Source organism: Bubalus kerabau, chromosome 20 (genome assembly GCF_029407905.1).
Source record: "Bubalus kerabau isolate K-KA32 ecotype Philippines breed swamp buffalo chromosome 20, PCC_UOA_SB_1v2, whole genome shotgun sequence".
Classification (NCBI taxonomy): Eukaryota; Metazoa; Chordata; class Mammalia; order Artiodactyla; family Bovidae; genus Bubalus; species Bubalus kerabau.
In genome coordinates, this window is record NC_073643.1 from 18,809,178 (window position 1) to 18,821,729 (window position 12,552).

Here is a 12,552-nt window from a genome sequence, read left to right on the forward strand (position 1 = left end):
TAAAATTAAGTTTGTACTTTTTTTTAAGACATAATGCTATTGTGCACTTAATAGACTACAGTATAGTGTCAACATAACTTTTATATATGCTGGGAAACCCAAAATAAGTTTGTGTAACTCACTGTATTGTGATATTTGCTTTATTGTGGTGGTCTGGAACTAAACCCACAATATTTCCAAGGTGTTCCTGTCTTTTTTCTGTAAACTGTCAGTTCATAAATATTTTTCTACCAAGCTAATGGTATTTTCCTCCTTTGATTTGTAAGAACTCTTTATAAGTTAAAAGTTAGCTCTTGGTGATATGAGTTGCAAATATTATCCATCAGTTTATTTTTTGATTTTGTCTATGGGTGTTTTCTCCATGGCGAAATCCTATTTTTCTCAGCTTAAGCAAATTACCAGTTCCTTCCGGTATGGCTCCTGAGTGTAGTATAATACCTAGAAAGGTCTTGGAGTGTTTTGAGTGGGGGTGGGAAGCAGAGATCTGCTTGTTGGTAGAGAGGATGGGCTGGAGGTGTAACGAGGTTGAGGGCTGAACTATTCTTATTCTGACAGTCTTTTATTTTTGTTTTATTCTTTTCATTTCCATTTCATCTTATCCATCATTATGAACCTTTAATCCCAGAGCTGTTTAATGGCATAATGAGAGCCTTGGATCAGGAGTCTGCCTGGCACAGAGTATCTATTGAATAAACAGATGATGAGCTCTGATTTAAGTCCTAGTTCCACCACCTGCTCCTTTGGAGGCAGGATATTCAGTGGTCAGCTAACCTGAATTTGAATCCTGAGTGTGGCATTACCAACTAAAGTGTCCTTTGGAAGGTTATACAATTTCTGACTCTAAGTTTCCTCCACTATAAAATGGAGACTATAATAGTAACTAGCTCATATCCAATGGTTAAGACTTTGTCTTCCAATGCAGGGGGTGTGGGTTGGATCCCTAATGGAGAAGAAAAGATCCTACATGCCTTGTGATGAAAAAACCAAAACATAAAACAGAAGCAATATTTTAAGTACTTCAATAAAGACTTTTAAAATAGAACACATCAAAAAAAATCTTAAAAAAAAAAGAAGGGTCTCTCATCTTCTGGGACTGGAGGGAAGTTAAGATTAGAGTGAATCTAGGTAAAATTGTCATCAATTAAAAAAACAAAAAGAAAGGTTGAAAATTGAGAACTGGGAGATACACCTAGAAAAGCAGGGAGCTTAGAAAGTTTGGCCTTGGAATTTGGGGTCTTATTCCTAGGTTCTGAGCAATTACATGTGGGCATGGGAATGATCAGGGCCAGATGTGGGTTTAGCAAGACGACTTGGGCAGCTGCTGCAGGGAACCGACTGGATGGAGACTTGATGGGAGATCAGGAGCCTGGTGGAGGGCATGGCAGTGGTCCAGGTGAAAGGTGCTGAGGCTGGAGGAGGGGAAGGAGGAGATCTGTTTAGGAGCCCAGCAGGTGTGTGTCTGGTGGGGCGAGGTGAAGACAGGCAGGCCTTGCAGATGATTCCAGGTCCCCTCGTTGAACGATTGTGTCTTGGAATGACATGCCCAAAGGACCCAGCAGGAGATCTGCTTAGTCTGGGAAAGGCTAAATTTGTCAGAGGAAGGGTCTGACAGCTGTTGGCTTTTCAGGCCTTGGCCTGAGGAGAGAGGTCTCAGCTGGAGATGCAGATGTGAGTCTGAGTGTGGGTGAAATGGCCCGGGGGAGAGGGGAGAGCTGTGGAAGCAAAAGAGGAGACAGCCCAGAAACACCAACCTTTGAGATGCAAGGAGGAGGAGGAGCCAGAAAAGGCGGCTTGGAGAGAGGAGCCAGAGCAGCTGCTCAAATTAGCAACAGAGAAGCTGAGAAGAACAGCCCCGAGAAAGGACAGCTTCCTGGAGGAGCCAGAGGGGACGGGGAAGGGATGGGGCCACCTGGATGGGCCTGGGCCAGACTGGAGGAGTGAGGCAGGAAGCAGGGAGAGCAGCAGGGGGCTTCTGCCCAAGTCCTTGAGCTGAGTGTGGCAGAGCTGAGCCAGGGCAGTGGGAGATGCAGCGGGTGGCGGATTCCAGGGTTGTCCAGAGGCCATGCGAGGGCTCTGTACAGGCTGGACCCAGGGGTGGTGCGGTAAATACTGTTCCCAAATATTATCATTACTGCACAAAGTAACGGGTACCCCATTTCTCTGTAACAGCATTTGTGACACCAGGTACAATTATTTGTGTTCCTAACAGTCCCCTGATTAAACTGTAGTCTCCTCGAGATCAGGAACCACAACCCAGGGACTGAATGGCTTAGAGGAAGTGTCCCAGGGAAAGGGAACAGTCAGTGCCAAGACCTCCGGGGCAGTGGGGGTAGGGCGGAACAAGAAAGGTAGTTAGGTTTAGTGTTAGGATGACGGTTGGAAAGGAGGTGCAGTATGGCAGGAGTGTAGGGATCGAGAGGCCGAGTGGCTTGGAGGCAAGTAGGGGGAGCCTGAGGGTCACACAGTCTGGGACGAGGCCTCAGGGATTATCCTGAGCGTAAGGGGCAACTTGGGAAGGTGTTGAGCAGGTGAGTGAGTGGCACTGTCTGCTTCCTGTCAAAGCTTCCTCTGAATGCTGAGTGCAGAGCAGACGAAGAGAGGGCAAGGATGAGAGCAGAGAATCCAGTTAGGAGCCACTGCGGTCACGCGGGAGGGAGACCACGCAGCCTCGACAGATGGCTGCAGTGGAGACAGAGAAAAGAGGTCAGCCCGAGATACGTTTTGGAGGTCAAACCAGTCGGCCCTGCAAGTGGATGGGATGTGGGGGTGAGGGAAAGGGAGGAGTCAGGGTGCCTCCATCATCTGGGTGCTGGGGGCGCCGTGGGGAGCCCCGGCACAGGATTCCCACCCTTGAGCTCCCCAGCTGACAGAAGCGCTAAGATTGGACCTATTCTTCAGATCCAGAGGGTCGGGGTGACTGTTAAGAGACCCCGTCTCCCCTGTGCCACAAGCCCCTGCCCTGGGTGGGCAGGACAGAGCTGGTGCGAAGCACATGAGGACAATCTCTGTCTCGGGGTGGAGGAGGGTTCCGTCGGGCCTGGGGAAGCACTCCCTTGGAAAGCTGTGGTCACAGTGCCAACACAGACCCTTTTCCAGGCTCCTCTCAGCCCCAAAGTCGGCCTGGTTCTTTCTAGAAAAACCTTCCTAAAGGTGAGGAAGGGACTCACAGAGGATACAGGACACGAGCAGCCATCCGTGCATCCTGCGCTATGCTGCCCCTCCGTATCTCTCACCTACAGCTTTGTCAAATGATCATTGTTCTTTGTATGAACACTGGAGAATATAGATAAGCAAGATTACACATGTCATCTCACCCTCCCAGAAGCAGTCATCTTAACTGTTGGTCTGCATCGTATAGAGTACTGGTTATGAGCAGGCTCTGGAGCCAGACTGGCTGGGTCCAAATCCTTGTTCTGTAACTTACCAGCTCTGTGGCCTTAGATAAGTTGGATTACCTCTTTGTGCCTTTATGTCCTCAACTGTAAAAAGAAGATAATAACAGCACTTATTCCGCAGAGTGTTGTGGGGATTAAATGAAGTAATGTGTGTAAGATACTTAGCATAGGACCTGGTGTGGTAAATTTATATGACTATTGCTATAACTATGTAAGTATCCCCAAAATGAAATTATATTGTATGTTATTTTTCACATTCTTTTGAAACCTAACGTATCATGAGTAATTTCTGTATCATTAAATCTTACTCAATATAATAGGGGAATAGTATTCCATGGTATGAAAGAATATTCCTGTGATGTTGGACAATTAGCTGCTTATTTCTTTCCTTCTTTGTTTTATTGTATCTCCCCCTCTGCCTTCCTTCTCATCGCTTCCTTCTTTTCTTGCAAATGACGTGATAGACATCCACACAGCTAAACCTTAGAGCACATTCTTGAGCATTTTCTTAGGATAAATTCCTAGAAATTGGCAAGCTCAGTCAATAGGGGTCTAGAGATTTTTGGTTTTATGTTTTTTTGTGTGATTAATTCATTATTTCTGTGAGTTTCATTTGGCTTGTGCATTTTGATTGCTTGTTGCTTTAATTATCTCATTCTGAGTGAAAAATCTCTGGCAATAGTCACTTATTAGTGGCCAACTCCCACCTACCTTATGGTTTCAGTAGGTCACTTATTCACGTGGTCCTGAATTCAAAAGGGGCCACAGGTTAGCAGTGCGCGGTCTCCGTCCTGTCCTGTCCTCAGCCCCTAAGTTCCCTCCTCAGAAGTGACCAGAGTTATCAGTATGAATGTTATATAAGGGGATTCCGTTTTTCCCGGTGTTATGACTCTAAGATGCATCCAAATTGTTGCATGTAGCTACAACAACAAAATACCATAGACCGGGTGGCTTGCACTTATTTTCTCTTAGTTCTGGAAACTAGAATTCCAAGACCTAGGTTCTGTTGAGAGTCCTCTTCTAGGCCTGCAGACGGCTACCTCCTTCCTTCTTGCCGTGTCCTCACATGGCAGGTGAGGAGAGAGAGCAAACTCTCTGGTATCTCTTTTTAAAGATTTATTTATTTTTATTTATCTATTTTGGGCTGTGCTAGCTCTTGGTTGCTGTGAGCTTTCTCTAGTTGCGGTGAGCAGTGGCTACTCTGCTGGGATGCGTGGGCACTCACTGCAGTAGCTTCTCTGTTTGTGGAGCACAGGCTGTAGACACCAGGCTTCAGTAGTTGTGGCACACGGGCTTAGCTGCCCGGTGACATGTGGGGTCCTCCCAGACCAGGGATCAAATCTGTGCTCCCTGCCTTGGCAGGTGGATTCTCCACCACTGGACCACTAGGGAAGCCCCGGTGTCTCTTCTTATAAGGACACTAATCCCATCATGGGGCCCTACCCTTATGACCTCAACTAACCCTGATTTACCTCCCCAAGGCCTCTTCCACAAATACTCTCACACTGGAGGTTAGGGCTTCAAAATATCACTTTTGTGGGGACCCAGTTCAGTCCATAGCAAACCTCTTTGGAGTCTGCTCAGGAAAAGAAAGCCCTGGGGGACATCCAATCTGACCTCCTAGTAATGGGTAGCAGCTGTGATATATCAGGCATGGAGGGGCCAGCTAAGCATAAACAAAGGCCTCCATCTAGGAGTGACTGGCCCTGTGGATGTCCCTTGAGGAGAGTGTAATGATATCATAATGAAACTCTGCTAAAATAGCTAAGCATAAAATGCATAATTAAAAAGCTTTATATAAAGGCAAATTTACAGCACACACACAATTTAAAGAAAACAAATATTGTTTATTTTCTTTTACTAATTCATCACTTTTTTAGTCTCATTCTGGGTTTATTCCCCAAACCCAAGTTATCATTTTTCCTTTCAACTTTCCTTTAGTTTTTTATTCTTAAAGGCTTACACCTTTAAGAGGATTTCATGGCCAGACATAGGTGGAAAAGGACTGGACATAATAATATTGTTTTTATCATCAAAGTAATTCATGCACACGTTAAACACTTCCAACAGTACGGGAGGGCAGAGAATAAACAGTGTCTCTCTCCTTTCCTCCACCACACCGGGGTGTGTTTCAGAGGTGCCCATCATTAAGTTGCTTCTGTATCCTTCCAGAAATATTTATATAGACTTGCAAGCTTATGTGTGTATATATGTGTATCCTCTGAAAAACCAGGATTTTTAATTATGTTTTTTAATTTTATGCAGCTAAGTCGCTTCAGTCGTGTCCGACTCTCTGCGACCCCATAGACGGCAACCCCCCAGGCTCCGCCGTCCCTGGGATTCTCCAGGCAAGAACACTGGAGTGGGCTGCCATTTCTTGGAGAAGGCAATGGCACCCCACTCCAGTACTTTTGCCTGGAAAATCTCATGGATGGAGGAGCCTGGTAGGCTGCAGTCCATGGGGTCACTAAGAGTTGGACACGACTGAGCGACTTCACTTTCACTTTTCACTTTCATGCATTGGAGAAGGAAATGGCAACCCACTCCAGTGTTCTTGCCTGGAGAATCCCAGGGACAGGGGAGCCTGGTGGGCTGCCGTCTATGGGGTTGCACAGAGTCGGACACGACTGAAGTGACTTAGCAGCAATACATGAATACATTCACTCCATGAAGAGCTAAAGTATTACACACAGGTTAAAGTCCCCATCCTCTCCTTGCCCAAAGGCCACCATGGTTATAAACTTAATTTCTGTATTTCCAAGATATTTTTGTGTGCATTACATACACATCCATGAGGAAAATACATCATGTCATTTTCTGTGTTCCCGTTCCTCCCTTCCTTCCTCTCTCTCTTTTCTGGTAAAATACACATTACATAAAATTTACCATCTTACCAATTCCTAGGTATCCAGTTCTGTGGCATTAGGTACATCCACACCGTTGTGCAATCATCCGTACCGTCTATCCGCACAACTCTCTCTGCACCTGCAGAACTGAGACTCTGTCCCAATTAAACGCTAACTCCCCACAGCCTCCCCTGTCATCCCTGATGAGCAGCGTTTTGCGTGTAGGAATCTGACTGCTTTCGGTTCCTCATGTAAGTGGAATCATACAATATTTGACCTTTTGTGACTGACTCATTTAATTTAGCATAGTGTCCTCAAGATCCCTCCACACTGTAGCACCTGTCAGAATTTCCTTCCTTTTCAGGGTACTCTGAGGTGGCTCAGAGCATCTGACAGGTAAAAGTGTCCAGCTTGAACCTGAGAACAATGTTTGGTTTCACTCTACCATGGGGTCGCGAGAGTTGGACGTGACATAGTGACTGAACACACACACGTACTTGTGATTATAGTTTCCTTCTGTCCTTCTGTCTATGGCAAACGATCCTGGTTTCCTTTCTTTGATAGTGATATAAAGCTTACTTTGTAAGTAAATGCCTCAGTTAAAAAGTAAGTCTACAGAATTCCCTGGTGGTCCAGTGATTAGGACTTTGTGCTTTCAACACCGAGGCCCTGGGTTCAATTCCTAGTCGGGGAACTAAGATCCCACAAACTGTGTAGTGTGGCCAGAGGAAAAAAAAAAGTGAGTCTGCTCAAAGAGAAACATTAAGTGAAGACCTGTCTGGGTTTGAATACAGAGCCCACCACTTCCTAGCTGTGTGACATGGGTATGATACTTAGTTCCTCTGCGCCTCAATTTCCTCATCTGTAAATGAGGATGATCATTTTTCCCTCCTCTAGATTTCTTATCGGATTAAATGAGATCAGGCATGTTAGGAGCTTAGTACCCTAGCACACAGTTAAGCACTCAATCCTATTTGTTAGCATTATCATATTATTAATAACTTTAACTTCATTCATCTTAAATTTCTCACACCTCCTGGCTGCTTGGCAAGTCAGTGGACTCTAGGGTGACTGGACAGTCACGCCCCATCTGAGAGCACCTCCCCCTAGGCCAGTGGTTCTCAACCAGGGACAGCTTTGCCCCCAAGGCAACATCTGACAGTGTCGTAAGACGCCATGGGTGATGGGTCGAGGCCGAGGGTGATGCTGTATGTCCCACAATGCACCCACCTGCCCCACCCTGCACCTTGCACCTGTGTCTACCCAATTCAGCCAGCTCATCACTTCAAAAAGACACTTGAATCTGTACTCCAAAGACCTCAGTCTCGGTTTCTCATCCATCAAATGGGGATGTTGAAGGCTGCCTTGCCTCTAGTTCTTACACTGACTGTTGAGCCTCTTGATCACTTACCTGGCCTACACTGTTCCTAGAGGTCTCTTCCTGTCTTTCCCAGGTCTTAGGAAACCTGTCCGATTGACTTTTCTCCATTTGCATTACTTCTGGGTGTTTCTTGTTCCCAGAGCAGTCTCTGGGGCCCCATTGCCACCATCTAGAACACTGCAGAGCAGAGGAGGCAGAGACAGTGAGTGAGAGATGGAGAGGTCCTAGCCCCTGCCTTCTCTGAGTGTCCCTGTAATCCTGGGTCTCTTTCCAGTCACTCCCTGACACGTATAAGTATTCTATTTGTATATTGATTTGATTCCTCTCCACACACCTCTCCTCCTGAGGACAAGAAACCATGCCTGCCAGTGTCCCCAGCAGCCTGCACAGTGCCTGACACATAGCAGATATTCATGAAGAGTCAGAGAGGGGGAAGGGTGAGGGGATAGGTAAAGAGAAGGAAGAGAAGTGAGAAAAGACAGACAGAAGAGGGGGGTGTTGAATGAATGTCAGATGCTGAGATCTAAGGAGAAAAGAGGGTCAGGACCGAGGCTTGAGCACTGTATGGACTAGCTGGAGAAAGGGGGAGGCATGTGAAGAGAGAGGCAAAAAAGGATGAAAAGGGTGGAGAAGAGAAAGGAATGGGGATGCACGACTAGAGAGGCACGTAAGTGATGAGGCACGGAGACCAAGAGAACGTGCAGGCGCAGAGCCCTGGGGAAGAAAAACTCACTCAACGCTGAGCTTGCGGAGGGAGGAGGACCACCTGCAGGATACTGCCGCGTTTCTATGGAGACGGGGATGCTCTGGGCGGGAGAGGAAACACTGTACAAGAGAGAGGAGGCAGAGGGATGGGGTGGGTTTTCCTCCTCCCTAGGCTCTTTCCTCACCCCTGCCTCAAGCTGGAGATTCAGGACCAAGAATGGGGAGGTGGGAGTGCACTCCCCCGACCCCTCAGAGCGCCCTGGGGATGCCATCTGCCATTTCTTCATCCCTGGCAACTGACCTTCCTCCTCTCTCCAGGGTCCTGGAGGGTCTTGGAAAGTGCTAGGGGAATATGGGGAGATGAATGGGTCAAGCCCTCTCCAGAGGCTCCTCCTCTTGTCCTGCCCCATAAATGATAGAGCACCTCTGGGCTCAGTTCTGGGTCTTCTCGTCAGTTTCTATAATGTCTAGCCCCGGGAATTTCCATGTCTACAGCTCCCACATTTATATCTCCAGCCCTGAGTGCTCCCTGAGTTTTCTTCCCTATTTGGGTTTCTAAAGAGCATCTTCAAACTATGAAACTCTTTTAACTCACCAAGCTCATTCTTGCCTCAAGGCTTTTTTGCATTTGCCATCCCCTTTTGCCGCAAACTCGTTTCCCAGCCGTTAAATAGAGGCGGCCTCCCCTTGAACACTGTATGGACTAGCTGTATGGAGAATTGTCTTGAAGAAGGCGAGCACAGGAGAGCGGAATGAAGGCCTGCTCCTGTGTGTGTGTGTGCGTGTGTGTGTGTGTGTGTGTGTGTAAGATCAGAGTGCTGTTGAGGCGCCCTGTGTCAGTGCGAGGAACACATCCTTGGGGATGTGCGGAAGGACTGTCCTATGGGAAGGTGGGGGATGAGACCAGAAGAGGCAGAACTCAGGCAGGGAGGAGTCTGTGCTGTGGGGAACGCTTTCTCATATATGGTAGTTGAAGGAAGGAGATGGCAAAGCCAGGGGTCCCTACCCACCCTGGGGACTAGCCGTGTCTCGTAGGCAGTGGGTAGAACTGACCACCACCCCCACCTTGTCATCACTGTCATCTTAAACTCAGGTCTAGCACCCTGTGGGCCTGGCATGGGGTCAAGGGCCCCCTTGCTCCAACCTGAGCCTTTGGGAGCCTTTGCGTCTCAGACACAGTGATGCAGTCTCTGTCGGACTGTCAGACACTAAAAGGGCAACATCACTCCAGCAAACACAGTCAAAAACTCTCACTGCCACGAGGGGGAGATCCCAGCCTGGAGGTGGCCTACTGAGCCTGGAAAATGGCGCTCAATAAAAATTTGTTGAGTAAATGACAGAAATAGAAAATAAAGAATGAGGAGGATGAGGGAGCGATGTGCCAAGATACTAAAGGGAGCTGAAGGAGGTGACCTGGTTTTCTATTTTCCCCTGTCTCCAGGAGGGCTTCCTGGAGGAGTTGTTGATCTGATGGGGCAGGCAAAGGCCTTGCGTTTCTGCTCTCCAGGGATGAGGCCCTCCTAGAGTCTAGTTTCTAGGTCGGTGGGAGATTAACAAGCTCCTGGGTTGATGGGTGGAGTGGGGGTGCGGGGTCCCAGCCTACGGGGGGCTTTTGGTGGTCCTCAGGCTCTGGGAAGTAATCAACCCCTTCTCTCTTGCTTCCTGACCCGGCGGTGGGCTCGGCCCGGCGCCCCCTCAGCTCTGTGCCTCGTGTTGGGCTGCATGATCTTCCCCGACGGCTGGGACGCCGAGACGATCCGAGACATGTGCGGGGCCAAGACTGGGAAGTACTCCCTGGGGGACTGTTCGGTGCGCTGGGCGTACATCCTGGCCATCATCGGCATCCTCAACGCCCTCATCCTCTCCTTCCTTGCCTTCGTGCTGGGGAACCGGCAAACTGACCTGCTGCAGGAGGAGCTCAAGCAGGAGAACAAAGGCGAGTGGGCGTGCGTGGCTGCGGCTGCCGGTGGGGCGGGACACCTTCCGAGTCAAGGGAAGCCCAAGTAGGAACCCTTACAGAGAGGCCGACTGCCTTGGAGACAGTTTGAGGTTATCCCTCAATCTAAACATTTGCAGGGGCCTGACCCAGCAAACCCTACCATGAGTATAAACCCAGGAGAAATGTGCATAAATGCTCCTGGCAGCAGTTTCAAAATCGCAAGCAACTAAAAACAGCTTGGAAGATGGATAAATACATGGTGGTATAGTCACATCACGGAATTGTTTACACGTGTGGAAATGAATGAATGCCAGTTTTAACAATGAATGGCTACATCCTGGAAACACAATATTGAGGCAGGGGGACTGAAATTCCAGAAGATGACAGAGTGATAATTTTTTAAAGCTAAAAACTAAGTAACACTACACTAAATACAGTTTAATATTGTATTTAAAAACAAACAAACGAACAAACCAAAAAACCCAAATGATCAATACAAAAGGTAGGATGGTGGTTCTCTGTGGTCGGAATGGAAGCAGAGAGGCAAGGATGTGAGGTGGGGGACAGGTGGATGGGTACACATTATTGGTGAGTTAAGTTCCTGCATGGTGAGCCTACAGATGTTTGGTACAGTATGCTTTATACCTAGTATAGTACACATAAACCTCCATATGTATCAGGTAACGTTAATGTAGAGAAGAAATTGACACCACCAAGGCCAGAGCCTTAACCACTGTTACCAGATGCTTACCTATGTATCTACGTACATCCCTTGATGAAATCCATGGTCATGTCATGATACAGGAGAGGCATCATGGAAACAGATCCCTCCTCAGACTGCCCTTGGTGCTCAGTTCTACAGCACATCTTTAAGACCTTTCATTTTATGGAGAGCCATCTTGTCCTTTTCATCCAATGCTTAGTGTTACATAAGACGACAGAATTGTAGGTTCTTAACCATTCTCCTTGTAGGGGCTGTTAGGGAGGCTCCCTGTTTTTTCTTTCTTCTTTCTGTTACCGGGACGGTCATTACAAGAATGACTGTCTTGGTCTTTGTTTTCTGTTTTCTCGGTGTCTTTCCCTGAAGTGGAATTGCACACTCACAATTGTGATGATAATTCCAGATTGTTTTCTAAAGGAAGGTCCAGCCTCTGATCAGGGGCCCACACTGCCCCTGGAGAAGGCGGGGTCACTCTGCCTGTCTGGGTGCCCGTTTTCTGCCTTGAGAAATCGGATTTCACCGTTTTCTTAGTCTCAGCCTTCCTTGAACTGTTAGCAGATGCTGGATCTATGCTCAGCATTTCCTTTAATTACATTCATCTGAGTCTCATCTATAAAATGGGCATAATGATAGTGACGGTTATTAGCTCATTTGCCAGGAGGTAGTCTAGTATTGTGGTGTGAATACACCTGGGCCATGATGGCAAATTGTTTGTGTTGGAAGTAGGTTGAGTTAAGAAATGACTTTACCTCTTTGAGCCTGTTTCCTGCAGTACCTAAATGAAAACAGTGGACAAAAGAGAGTAAGACTCAGGTCCTTTTTATCCGCTGAGGATACTCAGAGACCTGCTCTGTGGAGGTGTCCATCCTCTTCTCAGTATAATGGGACCTGGATACAAGCAGGCACACCAGATGACCACAGGAACACTTGCCCCGGTGCTAGGCTTTGACTCCCCAGACTCTACCCAACTCACCCCACCTGCCCAGAAGAACCCCTCAGAACTGTCTTCATGAGATGAGACCAGGGATGAGGGGAGGCCCTCCAGGTTCAGAACAACCTTTACTTTTCATCCTTCTGAGAAGCTTCCTTCTACAAGTCAGACGTTTCTCATCTTAGAGGAATCTGAGTGATACTGACTCATGTCCCAATCCCTGTTCTCCATGAGGTTTCCTGCTCTGAGGAGAGTGATCCCCTCCCCATGATAGGGAAGACTCAGCCTCCAGTCTAACGTGTCTTAGAGGTGACTATTAGAGTAAGAGAAAGAAGAAAAGAGCAGATTTTGTCTAATCAATCAGCACTCCCCCAGCTGTGGTTTGTGTAAAAATTTCAGAATGCCAAAAAATATTGAGGATTTTGTAGCCTATTTCATGTAATGTAGGTTATATAAATTTAATATGTTTTAAATGAAGGTTACCATATATTAAGCATTTAGTAAATTAGAAAAAAATTAAATTGGTTGCTAATACTTTCACAGTATATAACTCAAATCATTATGCTGTACACCTCCAACTTATACAGTACTGTATGTCAGCTATATCTCAATAAAACTGAAAAGAAAAAACACA

General features: G+C 47.2%; 1 protein-coding gene and 1 non-coding gene across 2 annotated transcripts in view; both read left to right on the top strand.

Moving 5' to 3' along the window:
- The window catches only part of LHFPL4 (LHFPL tetraspan subfamily member 4), a 28,113-nt gene that overhangs the window by 13,325 nt on the left and 2,236 nt on the right, over positions 1 to 12,552 (top strand). Inside the window, exon 2 of the mRNA XM_055557438.1 lies at positions 10,027 to 10,263. Coding sequence (XP_055413413.1) covers positions 10,027 to 10,263 — 237 coding nt within the window. The remainder of the gene's footprint in view (positions 1 to 10,026; positions 10,264 to 12,552) is intronic.
- Positions 6,863 to 6,935, top strand: TRNAE-UUC (transfer RNA glutamic acid (anticodon UUC)). The gene has a single exon. It is a non-coding gene; the product is annotated as a tRNA-Glu (tRNA).